The sequence below is a fragment of the Hippocampus comes genome, unplaced genomic scaffold (assembly GCF_001891065.2).
Source record: "Hippocampus comes isolate QL1 unplaced genomic scaffold, H_comes_QL1_v1.1 scaffold7, whole genome shotgun sequence".
Lineage (NCBI taxonomy): Eukaryota > Metazoa > Chordata > Actinopteri > Syngnathiformes > Syngnathidae > Hippocampus > Hippocampus comes.
In genome coordinates, this window is record NW_017842060.1 from 442,065 (window position 1) to 453,011 (window position 10,947).

A 10,947-nucleotide genomic window follows, 5' to 3' on the forward strand; every position below is an offset into this window, starting at 1 on the left:
TTAACATGTACACAACAGCAACGGAAAACGTGCACAGTTAAGTTTATTTTTACATTTTATTTTGGGACTTAATTAGTTTGGTGAGTCAGGAAAGACTTTGAGGAGTCCCAAAATGGCCATGGCATCTTCGTGTGACGCAAAACTGTCCTGCCCCAAGATGGCAGTTCCCTACTGCGCATGCGTGAAGACCTGGGAGGTTTCTGCGAGTTTATTTCGTCTCAAAAGACGAGCTTGGGTTCTCGCGGAGGCTGTTTGTATTACGAGGAATGACGAGGTTTCCCCACAGATTCCACAAAGTCCATCCGGGTGGAAAAGGCCCTTATTTGGAAGATATAGTGGAGACTTGTGAAATGTTGCTGCGTGTTTTTTAATGGCATTACCAGGCGGCGGTGACAGAGCGTCCAAACCAGGCTAAACTAAACTACGTTGTCGTGACGACGTCGTAACTTCGCTTTTTATCAGTTTTTTTTTTTTGACTGCCTCACTCTCGGAATAACATTTGACAGCCTCAAACGTTTATTTTAATCCTCGTGTCAAATCAGCGGCGGGACGACTGGATTTTAAATTTGCGAAGGCGTTCCTAAACAAGCAACCAGCGAGCGAGAGGACCGAGCCACATCCACGCCAACGCGGATTAGTGGTTGACGTCACCCGGCCCAGTGGTCGGGTCACCGGCGGAGGAATCCAGAGGACGAAGCTAATGCCGGCCTATCGAGCTATCATCTAGCTGAGCCACATCCGCACAAGCGCACACGATCTGAGATTGGCCTGTACCGAGCTCAGAGCAAGCTGGCGAGTAAACCTAACTCGCACTACCGCGGTCTGTTTTTGGCCTCACTGTGACCAGCGGTCGTGGCACCTGCGGTGGATTCGAGCGGACTAGCGCCTTTAGCCTTGTGAGCTAACCGCGAGTGTGGGAGCCGAGCCACATCCGCAGCAGTGCGGATTGATTTCAAAGTCCACTCGGCGGTAAAAGCTAGAGCAGACAGGCTAATGATAGCCTAACTGAGGACTGCAGATTGATTTTGACGTCACCCAGCGCAGTGCTCAGAGCACCGGCGGAGGGATTTAGTGGAACAGCTCGCGTTAGCCCAGGAGCTACCAGCTAGCGAGCGAGCCGAGTCGCATCCGCACGAACTCTGGTTGATTTTGTCGTCACCCGGTGGAGCAAGCTAGCGGACTGGCTAATGTTATCTTAACGCGCCAGCCGAGCCCCATCCACGCGAACACTGATTTTCGACGTCACCCGAAGCGGCGTACTGGTCGACGGCGGAGGAATCTAGCGGACTAGCTGGCGTTAGCCCAACTGAGCTATCGGCTAACGAGTGATATCCGAGCCACATCCGCGCCAGCGCGGACCGCTTTTGACGTCGTGTCCGCCGACACATGACGTCCGCCAGTTAAAGTTAGCAGCGCTTTCGTCCCACCGCCACCACCACCCCTAAGCGGTGTTGTTTTCCAGAGCGAACATGGCCACCAGCGGCTATTCGGACCTACGCGACAAGCTCCGGTCGATGCCGCCGGGCCGGGACGACTACCAGACAAGCAACGGCGGCGCAGGGCGAAAGCGGCGGCGCCGGGAGTCCGACGACGATGAGTGCGATCACAGCGACGACAGCGGCGAACTCCGCGAGCAGGAGGCCCACCGGGTGCGCAGCAGCGTCCTCCAGAAGAGCATCTTCGCGCCGGAGGAGTGCGCGCGCATCGAGGAGAAGATCGACGAGGTGGTGGCCAAAGCGGAGGCCGGACTGTATCGCGAGCACACGGTGGACCGCGCGCCGCTGCGCAACAAGTACTTCTTCGGCGAGGGCTACACGTACGGCGCGCAGCTGGAAAAGCGCGGCCCGGGCCAGGAGAGGCTCTACCGCAAGGGCCAGGTGGACGACATCCCCAGCTGGGTGCACGAGCTCGTCATCCAGCGGCTGGTGTCCGCCGGCGTCATCCCGGAGGGTTTCGTCAACAGCGCCGTCATCAACGACTACCAGCCGGGCGGCTGCATCGTCTCGCACGTGGACCCGCTGCACATCTTCGCGCGGCCCATCGTGTCCGTGTCCTTCTTCAGCGACAGCGCGCTCTGCTTCGGGTGCCGCTTCCAGTTCAAGCCCATTCGGGTGTCCGAACCCGTCTTCGTGCTGCCCGTCCACCGCGGCAGCGTCACGGTCCTCAGGTAACCGACGCTCGTCGACTTGAGTTCTTTTTGTTGTTGTTGTTGTGATTTGAAACTTGCTCGTTTTCGAACGAGCGGATGGAAATGTCATTTCTTCACGTCAAGCGGGTTTGAACAAATAGGGTTTGAAAAATGCGCATCGTTTTTCCTCACAACATCATTGCTTTGACATTTGTTCAAAACAATTTTTTGATACATTAGCGTATCTAATCAAACACTTTTTGGTCCCATGTGGACTACAAAACTATCGAGATACTTTTTGGGGCCAGCAATTCTTTTCCCCCTTGTAATTGAGTCCTGTCTTCACTTTGCAATGACGTGAAGTTGATTTCAAATATACGACAAGAGTCTAAGATTTGTACTCATCAGAATTGTATGTTTTAGGTGAATGTACTTTTTTGTGCCTATAAAGAAATAATTGAACAAGTGTGGCCGAACCCTTTTGTTTTTCAGTGGCTATGCTGCTGACGACATCACCCACTGCATCAGACCTCAGGACATCAAGGAGAGGCGAGCGGTCATCATCCTGAGGAAGTGAGTCCAAAAGCATCGGTCTTACTTATGGGGTGGGGGCCCTCATGGTTCATATAATTACTGCACACTTTTCACCCTTACTAACAACTAGAGGTAAGATCGGGCCCAAAAAATCCAGCCCAACCCGGCCAATGAACTTGATTTGCAGGCCCGAGCCCGAAGCAAACCCGAAATGTCATATTTTATTTGTGAGGACCCGGGAGTAGGAAGGGTGATTTCTGATAACAAGTGAAAGCCTGTCTTTTGTAACGAAATCAAAGTTCAACAAGACTGTATAAACATTTACGCCGTTTATATTTCTGTTTCTGCAGAGGGTACATGAACCGACAATTTCCCACCATTGACGGATTTTTTTCAGAGTGGACGGGAAAAATTGAAGGCTGTCCTTCATTTTGATGGGTTGAAAATTGGGCCATACACCACAGCAGCAGTACGTCCTTAAGAATCCCGCGCGGCACTTTTAAGAGAGAAGCAGCGAGACAAAGAAGAACAATGACTGCTGGATCATAAACAGAGACATGAAGGAGTTCTTTGAATTGTCATGCAAATGTTTAGTACAGTACGTGTTGTGATGAGGCCACTTCTGTTTTTATTTTTTTCCAACCACGGTCTCTCGTGGCCAAAACTATTCACGGCCTCGAAACGCCTCAACACACTGTGATGTTTGGGTATCAACATCACAGTGCGTTGTTATATATTTATTAAAAAGTCAGTGAGAGAGAAGCCCGGCCCCACCTGACCCGAAGCAGTGATTGACATTTTAGGGCTCGGGTTTCAAATCTTACCTCTACGAACAACCTGCTTGAACTCAGCCAATTTTGATGGGGGACGGGGGGGGGGGGTGCTGTGTCTGATCCCAAATGAGACACTGTTGGCTCGGCCACTTGGAGGCTTGTCGAGGGAGGAAAAGTCACCAAAACTTACCAAGTCGTCCAGAAAAACGGCACGCTCATCCTAAATGGGCAAGGGGAGTCAAACCAAAGCCAATTTAAGAAGCTTGTTGTTTTCATGAAAGGGGGTGGGATCTTTTTTCGTGGCAAGCACGCATCAGCCCGTACTAGACACTGTCGGCAAAACAAGATTTACAATTGAATCTGTCTCAAGGATCTTGTGCTTTTTTTAAATTTTAAATAAGTATCTTTCCTGGGGCTCATTTGGTTGAATTTCTTTCTCGGCATTTGCCCTACTTGACCTAAATGGCCCCAAAAAAAAAAAAAAAAACCATTCCAAGAGGGTACTACTGATGAATTTTTACTTGGGATCTCAAAAGCTCCTGCGCAAAGTGTGTCAAGTTAAAGAGAGCCGCGACTTTGGATGGCGACCGTCACCAGGTTGGATGTCCTCCATGTGCAGTCTAACACGTTGTCGTTTTCGTTCAGAACCAGACCTGATGCTCCCAGACTGGACTCTGACAGCCCTTTAAGGTCGACCCCGGTGGAGCGGGCGCCCCCCCTCAAAGCAAAGCGCTCGCATCGCAAGGCCGACCCAGACGCCGCTCACAGGTATGTCGCGACGCCGCCCGGCGAAAGCACATTTTCTTGGATCCATTATGGCGCGCCAAAACAATCGACTGACAACTCATCCATGAGCAAAGGAATCCTTGATTTTCATCATCGATTCATCGGTTTTTAGCCGCTCATGAAAAGTGTTGCAAAGGGTCTGAATTGCAGCCTCTCAAAAGTCAATCCTCTGTCGTCCTCCCTGAACGCAAACTCGCTCGCGAAACAAGACAAAAAACCCCCCAAAAATATAGCCTTCATTTTTTTTTTTTCCAATTAAAACCCAAAGGCCAAGTGTCATTTTAGAATCCTCAACAATTTCTTTTGGTAAAAGCGTCAAGCACAATTTCGGGTTGTCAAACATTTGTTTTTTTCCCCATTATCATGACATCCGCTCGTTTGCGCACTATTCATTAAAAATAGTTTTCATTGACGCAAAGTTGCAGATGAATCCACTCAAGTTTTCAAATGATGGAAACACACTTTTGTGATGCGTGCATTTCATGATCTTTTTTTCCCCACCTTGTGGCCTTTTTTTATTATTCCTTCAACGGATGTAAAAATGCGGTGAGGGCGGTGCGCTTCGCTTGTTGGGTGCAGGCCGCGCGTGCTGGAGATGGACAAGGAGGAGAACCGGCGGCCGGCGGCGTTCGGCCAGCGGCGCCACAGTGCGTTGGCGGACGAGCACAGGAAGCGCGACCTGGACGACGACAAACACCGAGAGAGCTCGTCACGCAAAGTCAAAATGCGCCGCCACTGAGGGGCCCGCCGCTGGCTTTCTTCTTCTTCTTTCTTTTTTTTTTTTTTTTTTTTTTTTTAACTCTTTGGTCGGTTTAGCAGGAGAGCAGACAGGGCATGTTTGTGTTCTGAAGATGTACATACCTTCAAAAGCTGCTTGGACATAAGGAAAGCCCAACTGTCAAATAACATTTGTCTTAGTCTTGAAGCCTTTTTGTCTTCTTTTCGCCGTACATTTCTCACCTTTTCAGATTTGTTTCTCAGCCTCGAGCAGTATAGGAGGATTGAAAACTCGGGCCTCCTTCCTTGAAGAGGCCGTGTGATTCGCTTATTTTCTCGATTAAAGCACAACCTTCCTCAGCGTTTTGTTTCCTGCTTTCCCACGTGGTCGTTTCACGCCCGCTTCTTTCGTTACACATCGACAGAAATAAACAGGCCACGCGTAAGATAAGACTTTTGCAGGAAGGGGTGGGAGGGTGGTGTTGGAAACAAGTCATGCTCGCTAAAGCGCCAAGAGGAGAATAGAGTTGGGCTATTAATATTTAACGGCACAAGAGGAGATGTTGCCAGAGTCCACGACGCCACTTGACCTTTTCAGCGCAAAAATATTTGCTGAGATGGTAAACTGGGGGTTGAAGTTGGCCGTAGTCGGAGAGCCCGGACGCATGTTGCTGCCACGCTGTTTTCGAATCCTTTGAAAAAAAATGTTTTATCCTGTTAGTCTTTGTATCGTTTGTTTAATTTCGGTTTTAATTCGTTTTTAGCGCAGGTCAGTCAGCTTTCTGTTTTTCTAAAATGCTTAGTTTAAATATGGTTTTTGTTTGCGAACATATTTTATTACATTTTGAATATTGGGAGTATTTGTCGAGTGCCAGATTTAAAAAAAAAAAGGTCAGAAAGCCTTTCAAACAGACCAAGCTCAACCAAAATTGTAAAACGTCTAACCGACCTATTGTACGAATGTAGAGTGTAACCCAAATAAATACACTCAACATGAACCCCGGAAAGCTCATGTACGAAAGATGAAAGTGGACATTTTTGCTACAATTAGTTTTAAAAACATAAAAGCTAGCTTTAGGTTTTTGTATTTTTCAAAGCATTTTTGTTTTTATTTTTGAATGAAACGTTTTTAAAATTGTTTCATTGGGAGCCACATTAGCAATGGCTGCCCCCGCCAGAAAAGAAAATGTAAAGGTCATGTTAATTTCACATTTGCCACACATTTTACGTAAGATTGACATGAATCATCCGTTTTTCAACATGTGAAATAACACGTTAAACTGTCCATTTCACAGTCGAACAATTTTCGCATTATCACGGGATAAGTGCGGTAAATTTCATGCCATGGCGTGATCGATTTCACCTGTTCACGTGACGTGAAACGTACTTGAAAGATTCCGTCTGGCCCACGTCACTCGCGCAGTCTCTTTCGTATCTTTTCAATCTAAGTGATTAGCTACGTCATTTTGCTAGTCCTGTGTAATACTGTTAAAAGAAATATCAAGAGCAAGTGTGTGAACTGATTCAAGATTTTTTTTTAAAAGTCACGCTTCCCGTTGTAGGGCTCCGCCAGTGACGTGAGCGGAAGAAAATGCGTCGTGTTTGAGCGCCGTCACGTTCATCTTGCCTACTTATGGTGAAATTCGGTTTTAGCTTTCTTTTTTTTCCCAGACAATGGTCTTTTTAGTGAAGAGAAAAACAGCCAGGTAAGAGTTTTCCCCTTAACCCCAAAAAAGACATTGTCTGGAAAAAAAAAAACCTTAAACCCAATTTGGTTTGTTTGGTCTGATGTGGAAACACGTTTTCACTTGGTCACATGGAAACGTGAAACGTGTGTTAAAAATGTGAAATGTATCATGTGATACTCAACTTTTTTTCCCTTGTGTGGCAGAAATACGCTTCCAGATCAGACTACTCTCAACGGTGTTTTTTTTTTCATCTCGGAACTGCTCTTCAATCTCAAATTCCGTAATTCAAACCTCAGTTGTAATTTTGCTGGAGTTCCTTTGGGAGGCACTGTGGTCACCACCTGTCACCTGCTCAACGAAGATGAGTGACAGCTATTTCATCCATCCATCCATTATCTTGAATCGCTTTATCCCTCCGAGGTTCGCGGGCATGCTAGAGCCTATCCCAGCCGTCTTTGGGCAGTAAGCCGAATTGGTTGCCTGCTAATCGCAGGGCACACAGACATAAAACCACCATTTTTACGCTCACCCTCGCACCTCGGTACAATATAGCGTCGAAGTAACCTGCAATGCAAAACCGGATGACGCGAAGAATAGCCACGCAGGCACGGGGAGATCATACAAACTCCACACAGGAAGGCCGGGGCCGGGTTCGAACCCACGCCCTCTTCACTCTGAGGCGGATGTGCTCACCAGCTGACCTGACAGCTATTCGTTTTGGAAAAAAAAATGCACGTATGTGACTCCTAAATAGTAGTAAATTTGAAATGTTTGGGTTGGGATTGAAAATATAAAGCGAATAAATTGAGTTGGTGCTCCAATCGATGCGGTCACTTTGAAATGTATTCGACCCCCATTGGTGTGAGTCAGTCAGCGATTTTGCTATAAATAACACTTAAGAGCGTTGACGCCAGAGGCCGGCTTCCATGAAGCCTGGCGTAACAGGTGTCTCTTGCTGGGTTTTTTTGTTTTGTTTTGTTTTGTTTTTGCCAACGTGGACGACCACACTTATTTTCAAACCTTTTTTTTAGACGGTAAACATTTCAAACCTCACAACTTCAAAACATGACACAAGTACAAAGAAGACGTCAGGTTCACCGTCGCCATTTCTTGTTTTTCAACGTCATTTTGTTTTGACAAAAAACATGCGTTACCTTAAGACAAGAGATGCCCACTCTGCATGTTTGTTTTAACAGTCATGTTTTATTTGATTGGCAGGTTGTTTTTCTGAGCTGCAGTTTGTGTTTTTACGTCGTTTGTTGTCGGTTGCCGTTCACGTTTTGAACGTTGTTTTGTTGATTTGCCCCATCGATCATGTCAGATCGGCGACAAAGATGCCCCGAAAAACTTTTGTTGCTGTGGGTGGGAGGGGGGGGGGGAAATCAAGGGGGTTGGGTTGTTGTGGATACAACCCTTAATTTGAAGGGTTGTATCCACCTAAGCCTAGTATGAACCACTCATTTTGAAACTGTAACCCTTGATTTAAAACCTTGATCTGAAATCCTCACTCTGGCTTGCAACCCTCCCATGACACCCGAACCGAAAAGTTAAAATACTTGTCAGCCCCGCATTTGATTGTGAAACGTGAGCGGATGTCAATGCTCTTGCTCAATCGCTTCATTTTGAAGGTGCCCGCCGGAAGTGTTGGACGGTCCTGAGCACGTCACATTTTGACGCGGCAACAATTTGGTCCTCGGCGAACATTTTAGCACTCAAAAAGTTTCCAAATCGCAGCGGTAACTCTTTGACTGACACTTGAGGGGATTCTACCTTTTTTTCTTCCCTTCGTCGAAAAGAGGAAGTCAATCCCGGGAAGCGTGTGACCGTCTTCTGTGGCGCTCACATGACTGTCGGCGTCAGCTGTTGCCGTCTGATGGCCGGAGAAGCTCCGAGCTTCGCCGCGGTCCGCCGATGATCTCCTCTCCGGACTTGCTGCCTTTCACCGTGCCGGAGGGCTTCGGCGACCCCGAGGACGGCGAGGCGGAGGGAGCGCGCGGCCCGGCGGGGGGGCTTTTCCCCGAGGAGTTCTCCGTGCCGCCGCCCCCCCGCTGCGGCGGCCACCCGTGGAGCTCCGCGGCCGCCTTTCACAAGGACTTCGTGTTGGTGGCCGAGTTCTCCGAGCAGGTCGGTGATGAAGAGGACTCCTCGTCCTGACTTGGCCGCTGGATGAATCGATCCCATTTATTGATAACTGCAAATACGGCGTATTTGTAATGCGGTGCAAATCAACTCGTGTGTCAGGGAAACGTCGACATTGGCATACAAATTATTTTACTCTTTTTAATAAGTTTATTTGCATCTTCGATTAAAGAAAATGTTGACTAGTGTAGTATGTTAGTTCTATTTTTTGTACGTATTTTTTAATATAACTGAGCACATCATATATAGTAAGCAATTAACTTAAGGTGTATTTGTACTACAATAGATATTGCAACCGATATACTTTTGTATGACTTTTCATATTGTACAATAAATATTTGCATATGCTATTGATCGATCGTTATGTTGTATTTCCGTCTGATTTTTGAGTATATATTCCAAATATAGTTGACTCAGGGGGAAGGCGCAAAATATTGACTCAACTATAAGGTTTTGAAACATTTTAAGAAATGGTCAAGTGCACGCAAATGTATTCCTGAAACATTTGAACAAGTAAAACGACATTTTCTTTTCAACGTGCGGAATAAACTGCATGAAGGCGTTTGTTGCGTGGTGACGCAGTACTGGCCAACGTCCACCAGGTGGGGCCCACACCGGTGATGACCATCCCCGACGAGGCGGGCGCCTGTGGCTCCCTGGACCTGAACCACTTCTCTGTGCGCATCATGTCTGTGGACTACCAGGCGTCGGGCCCGGGAGGACCTTCGCCAGCCGCGTCCGGGCCGCGCCTCAACTTCAACGAGGACTCGGAGGTGGTCCTGGGGGACTCGGCCGACTGGGCCTTTGCGTACGTGCGCCACGTGACGCTTCTGGACCTGGCGGCCCGCGGAATGGTGCGTCCTTTCTGCTTGGCCTACGTGTGCTCGCAGCAGGCCAAGATCATGGACAACTTCGGGCGGCTGTCGGCCGGCTTTCGCCGGGCGGCCGACAGCCTCAAGACGGGAAACCGGCAGGCCTTCTCCTTGGAGCTGCACAGCAAGCTGCACCAGCTGCAGTAAGAAAAGGCCAACGCTCAGCATGTGGCTTCAAACTTCCGCTTTTCCTCAGCCGAGCATTCACAAAGTGTCACGTTTCAGGTACGAACGCCTGGCCCTGCTGCGGGACGACGGCATCGGGGAAAAGCGCGAGAAGCTGGAGGCGCTGGAGCGAGCTATGGAGATGCACAAAGAGCTCCTCCGCCAGGTCGCTTCCTACCCCAACAGGAAGTTGAAGCGGCCCGACTTCCTGCCCTACGAGCCGGCTGACGCCTGGACGGACGCACCCGCCGCGCCGCCTCCCGCCGGCCGCATCGTCGGCTCCGAGCGGCGGCTGAAGCCAATACAGGAACTCTGCAACGGCTATTACCTGTCACTGATGACTGAGCAGCTGGCGCAAACGGAGGTCCGCCTCCGCGGCGATGTCACCGCCCTGCGAGGTGCGAGCATCACGCGCTCGCTGAAGAGGAAACTCAAATTGACCAACTTCCTCTTTGAGCAACCCGAGGATGAGGAAGAGGAAGAGGAGGACGATGGAGAGGAGGAGATGTTGAGGGAAAGGGGAAATCAGCCGAGCTCCGAGTCCTGCGCGGAGGCGGAAGAAGTGGCGAGCGGCGAGATGACGGGAAGCATCAGCAGCGGAGACAGCATCCAAGTGATCGGCACCGAGCGATCCTACAGGACGCTGGCAGCCGCCGGGGCGTGCGATGCTGCGCCGAGTGTCGCCGCCAACGGCGCGCCGCCCCCTGGGCCCCTCGAACAAGCTCTCTCAGTCCCTTCGGCCACGACCGGCGTTTGGCTCGCCACCCGCGACACGCCTCCCCCCTCCTACGATTCGCCTCCCGTGACCGCCTCGGACCCTCGGCGCCTCAGAGTCTACGCCGGGAGGGCCAACAGCGAGGACAGCATCGAGGTCCTCAGCACCACCGAGTCCATCGTCCCCGAAGACCTTGCCGCCATTACCGAGGAGGAGCCGACCAAAGATGACGAAATGGCCGGCACGGCGAAGAACGCTCACGCGGGCAGCGCTGATCAGACGCCGCCCAATTTCCCGGTGGAGCGGCGGTCTTCATCGCAGAGCGGAAAGGAGGCGCGGAGCGGCGGCGCCGGGAGGCGGAGGAAGCGCGGCGCACCCTGGGACAAGGCGGGGCTACTGGCGCAGCGCTTCACCAAGCAGCACTCCTTCT

General features: G+C 50.0%; 2 protein-coding genes across 3 annotated transcripts in view; both read left to right on the forward strand.

Moving 5' to 3' along the window:
- The first annotated feature begins 197 nt into the window (after positions 1-197).
- alkbh5 (alkB homolog 5, RNA demethylase) lies at positions 198-5,299 on the forward strand. Its single transcript, XM_019862270.1, has 4 exons — positions 198-2,167; positions 2,621-2,701; positions 4,081-4,203; positions 4,801-5,299. The coding sequence occupies exons 1-4, from the start codon at positions 1,470-1,472 to the stop codon at positions 4,958-4,960; spliced, it is 1,062 nt and encodes a 353-aa protein (XP_019717829.1). The 5' UTR covers positions 198-1,469; the 3' UTR covers positions 4,961-5,299.
- A 2,763-nt stretch (positions 5,300-8,062) lies between these two features.
- The window catches only part of smcr8b (Smith-Magenis syndrome chromosome region, candidate 8b), a 4,257-nt gene continuing 1,372 nt past the window's right edge, over positions 8,063-10,947 (forward strand). The window contains exons 1-3 of one of the 2 annotated variants that reach the window (XM_019862198.1): positions 8,063-8,750; positions 9,368-9,780; positions 9,863-10,946. In XM_019862198.1, coding sequence (XP_019717757.1) covers positions 8,538-8,750; positions 9,368-9,780; positions 9,863-10,946 — 1,710 coding nt within the window. In that variant the 5' untranslated portion in view covers positions 8,063-8,537. Of the gene's footprint in view, positions 8,951-9,031; positions 9,781-9,862; position 10,947 lie in introns of both variants that reach the window. The other variant, XM_019862199.1, reaches the window with a different exon arrangement.